The sequence below is a fragment of the Scyliorhinus torazame genome, chromosome 5 (assembly GCF_047496885.1).
Source record: "Scyliorhinus torazame isolate Kashiwa2021f chromosome 5, sScyTor2.1, whole genome shotgun sequence".
NCBI lineage: Eukaryota > Metazoa > Chordata > Chondrichthyes > Carcharhiniformes > Scyliorhinidae > Scyliorhinus > Scyliorhinus torazame.
The window spans coordinates 263,247,228-263,263,735 of record NC_092711.1 but is presented as its reverse complement, the minus strand read 5'-3'; the positions used below and the strand labels follow the sequence as shown (position 1 = coordinate 263,263,735).

The 16,508-nt window shown below is 51.7% G+C and overlaps 1 protein-coding gene across 15 annotated transcripts in view; it reads left to right on the top strand.

Moving 5' to 3' along the window:
* The window catches only part of dlg3 (discs, large homolog 3 (Drosophila)), a 1,021,949-nt gene that overhangs the window by 917,259 nt on the left and 88,182 nt on the right, over positions 1-16,508 (top strand). For all 15 annotated transcript variants that reach the window (XM_072505485.1, XM_072505481.1, XM_072505482.1 and 12 more), the window contains one exon: positions 2,195-2,371. In XM_072505485.1, the coding sequence (XP_072361586.1) occupies positions 2,195-2,371 (177 nt within the window). The remainder of the gene's footprint in view (positions 1-2,194; positions 2,372-16,508) is intronic.

The window sequence follows — 16,508 nt, the reverse complement described above, 5'->3', positions numbered from 1 at the left end:
CCTAAACTGCCCACTACATCTTCAATCTCATTTCTGGATCCAATTTCTTAACATCTCCCTATCGCAACACTATTGGATTTAATATAATTATCTTATATCTGTGGCACCGATCTGATCTATTCATGTATGAGGAAGCATTATCTCCACAAAAACCTTTTCGGAATCTTAAAAACCTTTATCATGTTAGCCCTCAGTCTTTTCTGAAGAAAACAGTCACAGCCTGTCAAAACAAATCCTGTTTGGAGCTCATTACAAAATCAACCCAGTCCCATTGACAGCTGTATCAACATCAAATCCTACTTGCAACTTAGTAGCCAGGTCTTTGTACAGGCAGGTGTGGAGGGCATTATTATTTGAAGAACTGTGAATGGAACTAAACACTGCACATTATAGGAAGGATGTAATTGCACTGGAGGGGCTGCAGATGAAATTCACAGAATATTGCTGGGATAGAACAATTAAGTTATAAAGAGAGGTTGGATAGGCCTGGGTTATTTTTTCTGGAGCAGAGAAGACTGAGCGGTGACCTGATTGAGGTGTACAAGATTATGAGGGGCTTGGACAGGGTGGATAGGGAGCAGCTGTTCCCCTTAGTTGAAGGGTCAGTTACGAGGGAGATAAGTTCAAGGCCAGGAGCAGAGATTTAGGAGGGATTTGAGGAAAAACCTTTTTACCCATAGGGTGGTGACGGTCTGGAAAACTCTGCCTGGGAGGGTGGTCGAGGCGGGTTGCCTCCCATCCTTTGAAAAGTACCTGGGTGAGTACTTGGCACGCCATAACATTCGAGGCTATGGGCCAAGTGCTGACAAATGGGATTAGGTAAACAGGTCAGGTGTTTTTTATGCGCTGGTGTAGACTCGATGGGCCGAAGGGCTCCTTCGGTGCTGTTTTGTTCTGTGATTTGCCTACATATCTGCTCTTCTATAAACTATTTCCTTTGCGGGGAAGTGCAAAACAAGGGGGCATAATCTTTAAATGTTTAATGAAATTAGGGGTGATGTCAGAAATCACTTCATCACACAAAGGATAGTGGACACCTGGAACTTTCAACCTACCCCTGAATGGAAAAAAAAGCTGATGAGTGTGATATTTTGTTAGGCAAGGATATTGAGAGCTACACGGTGGAATTCTCAGTTCCTTAGACTAAGTGTTGATGCCGGGCACGATTCGTGAACTTCCACGACAGCAAAACTGGCACCACGCCTGGACCGGTTCAGCGATTGTGGACAGGCTAGCAAGGGCGCCAAATGGAACACAATCGATTCCAATGAGAAACGGTGTGGGATTCACCGGGTCCAGGTTTGAGGCGACAAGCTGCAGCCGCATAGATACACTTAACTCCCCACAAACTTCACTCCCAGCCAGCAAAATGGCACTGGTCACGTTGGAGCGAACCCATCCTGCCAGTGGGTCGGCTGAAGCCAGAATGCACATAGAGGGGTGCCCTGGGTGGACATCCATAAGACCTATGGACCTAGGTTCACAGTGTTCAGTCCGCAGCAATGAAGCTCTGTGTACGTCCTCCCTGACCCTACAGCCCAGCTCCTGGCCACCCCCACCCCCCTGGCAGAAGCCCCCTGGCCAGCGACACGACTTTCAGCAACTTATGGCGATGTTGAACATTTTCCGTACCCCCACTGTCCCCGTCAGCAGCCACGGCGCGTGTTTCACAATTTTTAAAAACACAAGTGAACCTCGCTATTGGGAATTCGCCCTAGTGGAGGCGGAACTTTGCGGAGGCCCCGGAGAATACTGGGTCAGGCCTGCTAATGATATGCCAATGGTGTATACTGTACATGCGTTCTGGAATGCACTGATTCCGCTGTCGAGACACTGGAGAATTGCGATTTGACGTGAAGCCAGCGTCCGCCACGATTTTGGCGTCAGAAACAATTCTCTGCTCAATTGCGTTTCCCGATTCCGGCATCGGCTGACGGAGAATCCCGCCCACAGATAAATACAGCAAATGAATTGATCAGCCAAGATCTATTTGAATACTGGAACAGGCTCTATAAATCCTGTGCTTGGTTGTGCATCTGTTCATCAGTGATTGATGTTAACATTAGAATTCCCAGATTTCACTGCATCATTGCTCTATATTTGGAGCTGCTGTCTTATTGACCCATAGTTGTTGCTTAAATACTCTGTATCTGTTCTGTGATCATAGTATCTCTTGTACTGTTTTGTTTTTCAGTGCTCTCTTTGACTATGATAGAACCAAGGACAGTTGTCTGCCGAGTCAGGGGCTGAGTTTCTTGTATGGTGATATTTTACATGTCATTAATGCCTCTGATGATGAATGGTGGCAAGCACGACTTGTTACACCTCATGGCGAAAGTGAGCAGATTGGTGTCATTCCCAGTAAGAAACGGTAAGTGAGAAACTGTTATACTGACACATCAATGCATTGAATCATGCAGCAATTTACTTACCTTTCCTGAAAGGCAGTTAAGCCTTTCGATGTCACACACATTAAAACCCCTGGCAAAAACTTCATTTCCTAGCCACTGATTTCATCGGATGCCCTGATACATATTCAAGCTGAACCAGATTATTCATAACATTATTTGACCCGAAAGGGAACTTCCAATCCCGTATCCTTCTTGTCACAAAGGTCCTCATACTTATCCCACCATAACCTTACAATCTCTGCCCCGTCCAAGTCCTTCTGCTGCTGAAATGCTCCTTCATGCTTCCAGTCTCGACTATTCCAATATTCTTTATCATGTCTCATCTTCAGCGCTCTCTAAATTGGAGCTCATCCAAAACTCTGCTTTTCATATTCTAACTTGCATAAGTTTCTTCTCACCTATCACTCTGTGCTCTCTGATCTACTGTGAATCCCAGTACAGCAATGTTTTGAGTTGAAAGTTCTGGGGCGGGATTCTCCGACCCCCCGCCAGGTCGGAGAATTGCTGGGGGGCGGCGTGAATCCCGCCGGCTGCCGAATTCTCCATCAACGAAAATTTGGCGGGGGCGGGAATCATGCCGCGCTGGTCTGCGGCCCCCCCCCCCCCCCCGGCGATTCTCCGGCCTGCGATGGGCCGAAGCCCCGCTGCTGTCGTGCCAGTCCCACCGCCGTGAAACAAACCACCTACCTTACCAGCGGGACTGGCGGCGCGGACTGGGTCCTGGGGGGGGGGGGGGCGCGGGGCGATCTGGCCCCGGGGGGTGCCCCCACGGTGGCCTGGCCCGCGATCGGGGCCCATCGATCCGCAAGCGGGCCTGTACCGTGGGGGCACTCTTTTCCTTCCGCCTCGGCGCCAAAGGCCTTTCCCGCCGGCCGGCGCCGCGCCAACCACTCCGGCGCGGGCCTAGCCCCTCAAGGTGAAGGCTTGGCTCCTAAAGGTGCGGAGAAATACGCACCTTTGGGGCGGCCCGACGCCGGAATGGTTCACGCCACTCCATCCCACCAGGACCCCCCGTCCCGCCGGGTAGGGGAGAATCCTGGCCCTGGTCTTAATGTTTAAATTCCTCCAAGATTTTGCATCTCCCATCTCTATACCCTTCTCCCATCACTATATCCTTCTCCCATCTCTATACATTTCTCCCATCACTATATCCTTCTCCCATCTCTATACCCTTTTCCAATCCTATAACCTTCAAATAGCTCTGCATTCCTCCAGTTCTGACCTCTTGTGGGTCCCCCACTCCTTTCATCCCACCATTGTTGGCTGTGCCTTGACCTTTCTAGGCCCTAAGCTCTAAGATTCTGTCCAGAAATCTCTCAGTTTTTAATCATTTAAGCCCAACCTTAAAACCTATCTCTTTAACCAAACTTTTTGTTACATTCTCCAAATATCCTCCCCTTTCAGCTCAGTGTCAATTTTTGTCTGGTTTTCTGTTCCTGTAATGTGAGTTGAAATGCTTTCCCTGATAAAGCTGCTATATAAATGCAAGTTTGTTGTTCTTGGTTCAACGGATAAATGTTTCATTTAGGAAGTTGGCCGTTGAATTTTCCTATTCTTTCAGTTACTCAATTGAAAAACTACAGGGTTCCCGATCTTTCTAAACATTGATATTGTGCTATTTGTACTATAAGGGAGTTAGAATTTCAGTAATAGCTTAAAGCAAATTGCCTTTTACATACAAATTGTTGTATTTCCGTCCTTATCTGAAAATTCTGTAAACTACTCTTTATAACAGAAGAAATCTCCCAAGGATGACCCCAAGATGTTGCAATTACATTTTTGAAAGAAATTCATTATATGATGCCCTGCTGATGTAACGGAAAAAAATAACAGAAAGACATACATTTATACAGCACTTTTCATGATCAGACATCTCAAAGTGCTTATGAGTTCCATAAATAAGAAGCATTGAGTTGAAAAGCAGGAAAATCTGAACCTGGTTAAGCAATATAGGAATTAGGAGCAGAAGTAGGCAATTCAGCCCCTTCGAGCCCTGCATTCATCAGATCATGGCTGATCTCTTCTTGGTCTCAAATCCAACCCCCTTTCCTTGCCTGTCTCCATATCCCTTTAACAACCCTTTAAAATCAGAAATAGATCTACCTCCTTCTTTGAAACCAACTAATGATTCAGACTCACCCACTATGGGGCAGCAATTCCACAAATTCACCACTCCTGCGAGAAGTATTCCTCCTCATCTCGGTTTTAAATCTACCGCCTCTCAACCTATATCTGTGACCTCTCGTTCTAGATTACCCCACAAGGTGGAACATTTGGTCTACGTTTGGTGAGGCCCCAACTAGAGTATTGCGAACAGTTATGGTCAACACTTTAGGAAAGATGTAGAAGTCCTTGATAGGGTGCAGAGGAGATTTTCGAGAATGGTTGTAGGATGCGCGTTTTTAGTCACAAAGTTAGTTTGAAAAGGCTGGGTTTATTCTCCTTGGAGTAACGGAAATTGAGAAGGAGATTTGAATGAGGTATACAAGATTATGATAGGCTTAGGTGAGGTTGGCAAGATTAGCGGATTGTAAAAGGACTAGTGGAAGCAAATTTAAGATGCTGGACAAAAGGTGAAGGAAAATGAGAGGAAGAACTTCTTTATACAGTGAATGGTAATAGAACTTGCTGTCCATGAGTGCGTGAGTGCGGAAACAATCAACAACTTCAAAAGAAAATTGGATGGGCACTTGAAAGAAATAAACTTGTAGGGCTATGGGGTGTGGGACTGGCTGGACTATTCACTGGAGAGCCGTTCTGGACTTGCCGGACCAAATGGCCTCGTTCTATACTGCAAGTTACACTGTGACTCTGGGACACCAGGCATAACTTACGTGCTCTTTTTCAAAATAACACTGTAGAATCTTTTACATCCACTTGAACAGGCAGATGGGACCTTGATTTAATGTCTCCGTCCAAAAGACTTGTCTTTCTGCTGACAGTGCCCTCACACCCATCCTTTTAAAAAAAAAATTTTTTATTAGGGTTTTCACAAAATATCAACAACGAATGAAAAAGAAACCCAGTAAAATTAAATACAGAACAAATTAAAACAACCCCCGTACCCCCCTCCCCCATATACATAAATAATAAATTAACACCCCGAGTTAACACATAGCAAATATATACACACCCTCAGATCCCCCAGGGTAAATAAACAAAAATAAAATAGAACCCCCCCCCCCCCCCCCCCCCGGGTTACTGCTGCTGACCATTGTCTACCGCTCTGCCAAGAAGTCCAAGAACGGTTGCCACCGCCTAAAGAATCCTTGTACCTATCCCCTTAAGGCAAATTTCACCCTCTCCAATTTAATAAACCCCGCCATATCGTTGATCCAGGATTCCACGCTTGGGGGCCTCGCATCCCTCCACTGAAGGAGGATCCTTCGACGGGCTACCAGGGACGCAAAGGCCAGAATACCGGTCTCTTTCGCCTCCTGCACTCCCGGCTCCCCTGCAACCCCAAATATTGCGAGCCCCCAGCCCGGCCTGACCCTGGATCCTACCACCCCCGACACCGTCCTCGCTATGCCCTTCCAAAATTCCTCCAGCGCTGGGCATGCCCAGAACATATGGGTGTGATTTGCTGGGCTCCCTGAGCAGCTAACACACCTGTCCTCACCCCCAAAGAACCGGCTCATCCTTGTCCCGGTCATGTGTGCCCTGTGCAGCACCTTAAATCAGCCATGATTGAATGGTGCAGTGGACTCGATGGGCCAAATGGCCTTACTTCCGTTTCTATGTCTTCTGGTCTTAAACTGCATGAGGCTGAGCCTCGCGCACGAAGAGGAAGAGTTCACCCTCCCGAGGGCATCTGCCCACGTCCCCTCTTCGATCTACTCTCCCAACTCCTCCTCCCACTTACCTTTCAACTCATCCTCCTCCTGGAAAGTTTCCGAGATCTTCCCCACTCCCACCAACCCCCCCGAGAGCACCCTGTCCTGTACTGTGCGTGGCAGCAGCCGCGGGAATTCCACCACTTGCCGCCCCTCACACCCATCCTTATGATGCATTCTGCGTCTGGGATTTTTAATCTTGGCCCACTGTGCTGGGGCGGGAGGAACAGATGATTGGGGTGTGGCCAAGCCCGTTGTGAAGGCTAAAGTGCCAGAGGCTTCATATGTATCAGGTGTGACATGTTTAATGATCAAAACATTTCAATGTGGCAGATTTCCAGTCCCCTAGTTATGAATAGTGACCTCTTTGACCACTCAGTGTTTCTCACTCTTCTTGATCTTCCGTGGTCTAACTGCACATCTAGGTGTGTTCCAAGAATGCACATCAGAGGTGGAGGAAGTCTCCTGCTTTCCGTGCCTTGTGGCCTTTAATGGACGTCCTCTGGAGGGCTTGGTGCCGGGTGGCCTTGGCTGGCTTACTGATGTCAAGGCGCCGCTGTGCCACCCTGTTCTGGCTGCTGTACTTGAAATACGCTGGTGTCGGTGGGTGGAATTCAAAAGAACTGGAGACCGCTGTCGTATCATTGGTGGAAGGCCCCAGGTTCGGCTCCAGCACTTCCTCCTCCCTGAGGTTGCCCATGGGACGGAGGAGCAACTGGAGTGAACTCCAGCAGCCTCTGGATCATCTGGCACTGCCAGTCCTGGAGGCTCCCCATTGTCTACACCATGGTGTTGACGCCCTCAGCGATGGTCCTCAGTGACTTAGTCACGCCCTGGAGAGCCTCAGCAATGTCCACCTGTGTCTGGGACACATCCCTCATTGAATTGGACACGATGTCGAGGCCCTCAGCCAAGGTTGTCACAGACTGAGACATGCCTTCGACACCATTACTCAAGGAGCAGATGTAGTGCTCCAGGTTTTCCACTGTTTTCCACTAGCAGGGTGCCACGTATTGCCAGCACCAAATCCTGCGCTTGTTGCTTTGGGATTCCCCAAATCATCTTTGTAGTCGCTGGAATGTCGCCGACACCTCTTCCTGAATGTCACGGCTGTGTCCTGTCAGCTGCATCAGCTCTGGGAGGACCTTGTTCAGAGGCCCGACATCTGGCTGGGACCCAGGGGAGTCCTGATGTGTATCAGCATCTGTTTTTTATTTAAGTCTTTATTATTGGCATTTTCAAAATTTATAAACAATTATGTACATGTTGGCCGTGTTTATTCATTGTACAAGACAGAAAGAAAGGTTTGCCTTTTCCCTCCCTGAGGTTCTCCACTTTACATTCTGCCGTTATTTAGCTTGGCGTGTGGTCCTGCCCACCCTTCCCTGCCCCCACCCCCTTGTGTCCCCCCTGGTCGGTGTTTTGGAGGGGGGGCTGTTACCCCCCTTTCTTTTCTTTCCCCTGTCAACTTTGGCTGTTGTCCCTTTTGTGTCCCCCAGCGTTTTCTCATCTACTCCCCCCAGGTTGGGTGTTCATATGGTGTTTCTCTCTCTCCCCGCCCCCCCCCCCCCCGGATTTATTATTTTTTCTCTCCCTTTTCTCTCTAATTTCCCCGTTTCCCCATCTATTCGTTGATTATCAGCAACTGTGTGGTGCTCACCTGATAGTGCCCCCACAGCCTGTCCACTAATGTCGCCCACCAAGATATGTGTCTCTGCACTCGTCGGAAAGTGCGGATGTTAGCTGTGGTGCATCACTGGAGTTCTCCTCGGAGTTATCTTGGGTGCGGGGGGGGGTGGCGCTCATCAGATGGTGATCCTGCAAGACAATGGACATGGAATCAGTGAGAAGGAAGGATAACTTTGTGGGCATCAACAACTCACTTGCAACAGGTCATCTGAATGAACTCTGTTGGTCACTACTCTCTACTCAAGCAATCCTGCAGTCTCCAGGGCCTGTACCTCATAGGAGATGAGGACTCAGGGGCGAAATTCTCCCCCAACGGCGCGATGTCCGCCGACTGGCGCCAAAAACGGCGCCAATCAGACGGGCATCGCGCAGGCCCAAAGGTGCGGAATGCTCCGCATCTTTGGGGGCCGAGCCCCAACATTGAGGGGCTAGGCCGACACCGGAGGGATTTCCGCCCCGCCAGCTGGCGGAAATGGCGTTTGTTGCCCCACCAGCTGGTGGAAATGGCGTTTGGTGCCCCGCCAGCTGGCGCGGAAATGCGGCGCATGCGCGGAGCGTCAGCGGCCGCCGACAGTTTCCCACGCATGCGCAGTGGGGAGAGTCTCTTCCGCCTCCGCCATGGTGGAGGCCGTGGCGGAGGCGGAAGGGAAAGAGTGCCCCCACGGCACAGGCCCGCCCGCGGATCGGTGGGCCCCGATCGCGGGCCAGGCCACCGTGGGGGCACCCCCCCAGGGTCAGATCGCCCCGCGCCCCCCCCCAGGACCCCGGATCCCGCCCACGCCGCCTGGTCCCGCCGGTAAATACCAGCTTTGATTTACGCCGGCGGGACAGGCAATGTCTGGGTGGGACTTCGGCCCATCCGGGCCGGAGAATTGAGCGGGGGGTCCCGCCAACCGGCGCGGCCCGATTCCCGTCCCCGCCCAATCTCCGGTACCGGAGACTTCGGCGGGGGCGGTGGCGGGATTCACGGTGGCCAACGGCCATTCTCCGACCCGTAGGGGGGTCGGAGAATGACGCCCCAGATCTCTGGGATTCCTCCTCCCATCTTAGCCCTTTCCCTCTTATTATGGGCTATCTTCTCCTGTGGAGACAAAGACAAGGCATTGTGAGCTGCATGCTTGATGGGTCAGAGGGGTCTATAGCAGGTGGCATGTGTGGGCACTGCACCTAGACATGGACGGGGTGTGCAGGGGATTCTCAGGAACAAGCTTGAAGATCAAATGTTGGGAGGGTGCAAGGTGTCGGCCAGTGAATTAAGGGGGCGGGGGGGATTTTGAGGGTTGGCAGGCAGGACTGGTGCCATGAAAGAGATGGTAACATACCCTTGCAGTTCATTGAAGGTATTCTTCCGACATTGGACGGTGGTCCTCCTGATCATGCTGCTCGCACTCACTGCAGCTGCCATTGCCACCCAGGCGGCATTGCTGACCCTGTTGCTGGTTTACCAACCCCCCTCAGGGGAACAGAGTGCCCTGCCTCTTATCCATGGTGTCGAGAAACATGGCCAGGTTCTCAAGGCTATTAGGGATTGGCAATATATGCTGGCCCAGCCACTGATGCCCATATGTGAAAGAATAAAAATAAGTGTTGTGAATCTCGTGCTTTGTCTATTTTAAACAAAAGGTTACTGGCCCCCTTGGGGGTCAGGTCCAGAAACATAACACAGTCCAGTTATAACTGATCTGCATCCTTCTCTACTTTTCTTTTTTCTTTAGTAAACATTTTATTGAGGTATTTTTGATACAGTAACAACAACAAAATAAACAATATACATGAAACCATAATCATAGTGCAAAAGCCATTTACCTTTCGTACAGGTCCCAACCTTATTAACCCCCTACTCTAATCTAAACTACTCCCCCACCCCCGCCTGCTGACGATTAATTTTCCGCAAAGAAGTCGATGAACGGTTGCCACCTCCGGGTGAACCCTAACAGTGACCCTCTCAAGGTGAACATGATTTTCTCCAAACAGAGAAAGCTAGCCATGTCCGATAGCCAGGTCTCTGACTTCGGGGGCTTTGAGTCCCTCCATGCTAATAGTATCCGTCTCTGGGATATCAGGGAAGCAAAGGCCAGAACGTCCGCCTCTTTCTCCTCCTGGATTCCCGGGTCTTCTGACACCCCGAAAATCGTCACCTCTGGACTCAGCGCCACCCTTGTTTTTAACACCGTGGACATGACATCCGCAAACCCCTGCCAAAATCCCCTAAGCTTTGGACATGTCCAAAACATGTGGACATGGTTCGCTGATCCTCCCGCACATTTTGCACACGTGTCCTCCACCCCAAAGAATCTGCTCATCCGGGCCACTGCCATGTGAGCCCGGTGAACAACCTTAAATTGCATCAGGCTGAGCCTGGCACATGTTGCGGACGCGTTGACTCTACCCAACGCGTCTGCCCAAAGACCATCCTCTATCTCACCTCCCAGCTCCTCCTCCCACTTGTGCTTCAGCTCCTCGGTCTGAGTCTCTTCCGACCCCTTAAGCTCCTTATAAATGTCTGAGACGGTCCCTCCTCCTACCCACCCTCTGGAAACTACCCTGTCCTGAATCCCCCTTAGCGGTAGGAGCGGGAAGGTTGACACCTGTTTACGTAGGAAGTCCCGCACCTGCAGATACCTGAATTTGTTTCCCCTCGCCAACCCAAGCTTTTCCTCCAACGTCCATATACTCGGAAAGCTCCCCTCTATGAACATATCCCCCATCCTCTCAATCCCCGTTCTCCGCCATAACTGGAACCCCCCATCCATACTCCCCGGGGCAAACCGGTGATTATCACAGATTGGGGCCCAGACCAATGCTCCCACATGCCACCTCCACTGGCCCCAAACTCTCAGGGCCGCCACCACCACTGGACTGGTGGAGTACCGTGCCGGCGGGAACGGCAGAGGCGCAGTTACGAACACCCCCAGACTGGTGTCCTTACATGAAGCCGCCTCAATATGCACCCATGCCGACCCCTCCCCCACCACCCACTTCCTGATCATGGCTATATTAGCCGCCCAGTAATAGTTGCTAAAATTTGGCAACGCCAGCCCGCTCGCTCCCCGACTCCGCTCAAGCATTACCTTCCTTACTCGCGGGCTCTTGCCCGTCCAGACGAAGGCCGTGATCACTCTGTTGACTGCTTAAAAAAGGACTGCGGATTAAAGATGGAGAGACACTGAAATACAAATAGGAATCTCAGGAGGACCGTCTGCACCCTCCCAGCCAGAGACAACGGAAGCGCGTCCTATCTCTGAAAATTGTCCTTCATTTGGTCTACTAGCGGCCAGATTTAATTTATGCAGCCGGTCCCATTCCTGCGCCACTTGGATGCCTAGGTACCTAAAGCTTCCCTCTACTAACCTAAACGGCAGCTCTCCCTGTCCCCTCGCCTGGACCACAAACATCTCACTTTTTCCCATATTAAGCTTATACCCCGAAAACCGGCCAAATTCCCCCAAAATCCTCATGATTTCTTCCATCCCCTCTATTGGGTCCGAAACGTACAGAAGCAGGTCATCCGCATTCTCCCCCCCCCCCACCCCCCGGACCAGTCCTCTCCAGCCCCTGGAGGCTCTCAGAGCAATTGCCAACGGCTCTATCGCCAGCGCAAACAACAGTGGGGAGAAGAGGCATCCCTGTCTCGTCCCCCGGTGCAGTCTAAAATAGTCCGAAGTTGTCCTATTCATCCGTACACTTGCCACATGAGCCTCATACAGTAAACTGACCCAGTCATTAAAGCCCCGCCCGAATCCGAACCGTCCCAGTATCTCCCACAGATAATCCCATTCTACCCGATCAAAAGCCTTTTCTGCATCCATTGAGATCACTACCTCCACCTTCCTATCTTCCGGGGGCATCATGAACACATTTAACAGCCTTCTTACATTGGCCACCGACTGCCTGCCCTTAACAAACCCCGTCTGGTCCTCCCCAATAACGTCCGGAACACAATCCTCGATCCTGGAGGACAAGATTTTGGCCAGCATCTTGGCATCTACATTCAACAGGGAGATTGGCCTGTTGGACCCACACAGCTCCGGGTTCTTGTCCCGCTTAAGAATCAGCGAAGTCCTCTTTCCCTTGCCTCATTGAACATCCTCAACAACACCGACCCCAATATCCCCGAGAATGTTTTATACAACTCCACTGGGTACCTGTCCGTGCCCGGGGCCTTACCCGCCTGCATGGCCTTCAAGCCCTCCACTATCTCGTCCAGCCCGATTGGGGCCCCCAGCCCTTCTACCCGCTCCCCGTCCACCTTTGGGAAATTCAACCCGTCCAAGAAGTGCCTCATCCCCTACGGCCCCGTCGGGGGCTCCGACCTGTACAGCCGCCTATTCACCCCTATTGAATCACCAACCAGGTTCCCATCTCCGTCCTTTACTTTCCCTAGCTGCCTCCCTCTTCCTAAGCTGCTGTGCAAGCATTCTGCTGGCCTTCTCTCCATGTTCATCGATCGCCCCCTCCTTGCCTTTGTCAGCTGCTCCACCGCCGTCCCTGTGGTCAGCAAGCTAAACTCCGCCTGTAACCTCCGCTGTTCCCTTAAAAGCCCTGCCTCTGGGGTCTCCGCATACCTCCTATCAATCTGTAGTATCCCCTTTACCAGTCGGTCCGTCTCTGCTCTGTCCTCCTTCTTCCTATGGGCCTGGATCGAGATCAGCTCCCCCTGACCACCGCCTTCAGTGCTTCCCACACCACTGCTGCTGAAATTTCCCCCGTGTCATTGATCTGCAGGTAGCTCTGAATACATTTCCTCAGCTGCTCGCACACCCCTTCATCCGCCAAAAGTCCCACATCCAACCTCCAGTGCGGGCGCTGGTTACTGTCTTTACTAACCTGCAGGTGAACCCAGTGTGGAGCAGGGTCTATGATTGTAATTGCCGAGTACCCTGTGTCCACCACCCCAACTAGCAAGGCCCTGCTCAAAATAAAGAAATCAATCCGGGAATACACTTTATGCACGTGTAAGTAGAAGGAGAACTCCTCGGTTGCCCAAATCTCCATGGATCTCCCCCCCCCCCCCCCCCTCTATCAGCTCCATGAACACTCTTAGTTCCTTTGCCATTGCTGGCATCCTGCCCGTTTTCGAGACCGGTCCAAGCCAGGGTCCATAACTGTATTGAAGTCCCCTCCCATGACCAACCTGTGCAAGTCCAGGTCCGGTGTCTTTCCCAGCATCCTCTTTATAAATTCCACATCATCCTAATTTGGCGCATACACATTTACTAATACCATCTGCACTCCTCTAGCTTCCCACTGACCATAATGTACCGACCTCCCACGTCCGAGACTATTCTACCCGCCTCAAACACCACTCACTTATCAGGATCGCGACCCCTCTAGTCTTTGAATCTAGTCCCGAGTGAAAGACCTGACTGACCCAGCCTTTCCTCAGTCTAACCCGGTCCGTTACTCTAAGGTGCGTCTCCTGCAACATTACCACATCCGCCTTCAATCCCCTAAGATGCGCGAACACACGTGCCCTTTTGACCGATATCCCTGGTGATCTGCCTAGTTGGGGGGCTCATTGCCCCCCCCCCCCGCCCCCCCCCACCAATCAGGCAGTCCCCGCCCCCAACCTCCTCTCTGTCCCTCAGCCCAAGTCCCTCCCTCGTCAGCAGAACACCCTCGACCCCTAGTAACAATCCATTTACTAAACCAAACATATGCACACCCCCCACTGCACTTCCGAGAGCTAGCTCACCCAGCTAGCTTGGTGGCCCCCATCCCCGGCGTCAGATAGTCTCCCGCCTATTGTACCCGCCCCCCGCTCATACAAACAAACTCCAACATCAAACAATCCCCACAAAATTGCCCAACAGAAAAACACCAAGATCAAAACTATCCCCCAACTAGTGCAAATGAAAACCTTAACTCACTGAGCTTTACCGCTGGTTCCAAATCAATGAAAACGGCATCACAAACATCTTCCATGAAACGCAAAACGAGAAACTTTTTACAAAAACAGAGAAACAAAAAGAAAAAACAAAATCATGAACGTTGCAGCCAAGTTCAAAAGTTCGCAATCCATCACCAGCCCTTTTTCGCAAAGTCCAACACGTCCTCGGGCGACTCGAAGTAGAAGTGCTGATCCTCATGGGCTGGGTATAACAGTCCAAACTTCACCTTTTCCTTAAAAAGGATCGACCTGATCTGGTTGAAGCCTGCTCTCCTCCTGGCCACCTCTACACTCAGGTTCTGGTAAACCTGCAGGATGCTATTGTTCCATTTACAGCTCCGTGTCTGCTTGGCCCACTAGCATGCGCTCCTTATCCGAGAACCTGTGGAACCTCACACCATTGCCCTCGGGGGGGGTCTCCCATTCGCGGCTTCCTCGCGAGTGCTCTGTGAGCTGAGAGAATGCCCCATCCCCCAGCAGCTTCACAAACATGTCTGCAATGTATGCCCAGCGTCCGTTCCTTCGGACCCCTCCGGGAGCCCGACGATTCTTAGGTTCTGCCGGCGGGACCTATTCTCTTGGTCTTCCACCTTCTCCAGGAGCTTCTTCTGCTCATCCCTCAGCATCCCCAGCTCCACCGCAGTCTGATGTTCCTCCTGTTCAGCCAGTGCCTTCTCCACCTTCTGGATCGCCCGATCCTGGGCGTCCAATCTATGCTCCAACCGCTCAATCGACTCTTTTATCGGGTCCAAGCAGTTCCGTTTCTGCATAGCAAAGCCCTCCTGAATGACTTGCATCAGCTGCTCCATAGACTGCTGGGTCGACAAGCCAGAGGTCCGAACCTCCGCCATGCTGTCCTCTGTTGCAGCTACAGCCCAAGCCTTTTCTATCTTTTTGTTTCTGCCTTTACGAACACTTCTAGTCCTTCTCTCCATGCACCGAAGTGGGAATTCAGTAAACAGTTGCCACTAACATCCGTTTTACAATTCAAGTCCGGTAGAAAAACGGGGGAAAGGTCCAAAAGTCCGACCAGAGCGGGAGCCACCAAATGTGCGACTTACTCCTTCATAGCCGCCACTGCAAGTTCCCTTCTGTGCTTTTGAATGCATCCTCTGACTCTTGTACAACAGTTGACCACTGGGTTGACCTCAGACTAGAGGGTATGTTATAAATTCTGGTTTGCTGTAGAAAAGTTGAATTTAGGAGCATTGGTTGCTCCTGTAACCAGCTTGAACCTCTGGTATTACTAAGAGCTGGCTTACACTATCCCCATCTACAGTTAATATAGAAAAGTCTGCAGATGTAAAAATGTAATCTGAACTAGATAGCTGTCTTTTGCATGTGTATTCTTTCAGTCTTCATTGAATTATGTTTCCGCTGAGCAATGCGTGCTTCAAATCATTGAGCAACTTTACTAAACAATAAGATGAACATACAGAGCAATAGTTGTGGTCAAATTGACTCATGCAACTGCTAACTAATTAATCTGTCCATCAGCGGCTTACTTCTTTGAATATTGCAACTATATTTGCATTCCTCCAATCATTTTTTATCCCTTTGTCACTAAAGTAGTTCTGAAAATTATCAAAGAAAGCTTTACTTATTTTATCTTTAATTCCCTGAGAATTTTAAAATATATCCCATACAACTTGAGAGCATTGTTGATGTGAGGGGAGGCAGTGATGTGGTGGTATTGTCACTGGACCAATAATCCAGTGACTGGGGCCGGGATTCTCCGAATCCCGGCCATGTGTTGACGGAGGCGTCAAAACCGGCGCAAGCGATGCCGGCGTCAACAGGCCTCCAGGCCCAGTCATTCTCCCCTTCCTCAGGGGCTAGCATGGCGCCGGAGTGCTGTGCGCTGCTCCTGTGCTGAAAGCCAGCCCTGCATGGCCGGCGTGGGTCCGCGCATGCGCGCCATGGCCGTCTCCGCGTGGCTTTCGGGCAACATGGTGGAGCCCTACAGGGGCCCGGCGCATAGGATCAAAGGACCCGCCCCCAGAATGAGCTCGCCCGCCGGTCGGTTGCCCCCGATCGCGGGTCTGGACACCGTGGAGGTCCACCCCGGAGTCGGCTCCCCCAGCCCGCCCCCCCCCCCCCCCCCCCCACCAGTATGGCCCCCGCAGCCAGATCGCCAAGGTCCCGCCGGGTAGGACCATACGCGAACGACGGCGACGGGCACTCGGCCCATCGAGCACGGAGAATCGCCCCGGGGGCCGCTTTCAACGGCCCCTGACCGGCACCCGCGCGGGCACGATTGCCGTCAATCCTCCAGTCGCCGGAGGATCGGCGGCCGGGCGTCGGAGCGGCATGGCGGGATTCACGCACTCCCCCTCGGCGATTCTCCGACACCTGCGCAGTCTCGGAGAATCCCGCCTCAGAGTCATGCTCTGGGGACCGAGGTTCGAATCCTGCCATGGCAGTTGGTAAAACCTGGGGCGTCATTCTCCGACCCCCCAGCGGGTCGGAGAATGGCCGTTGGCCGCCGTGAATCCCGCCCCCCGCCGGTTGCCGAAGTCTCCGAAGGGAGAAAAGTCGGCGGGGCGTTAATGGCGCCGCTGACGTCGGAGAATGGCACGGGTCTGCGCAAGGCAGCCGATTTTGGGCCTGCCGATATTCTCCCTTCCGGATGGGCCGAAGTCCCGTCAACGTGATGACCGGTCACGTCGACGTAAATCAAAC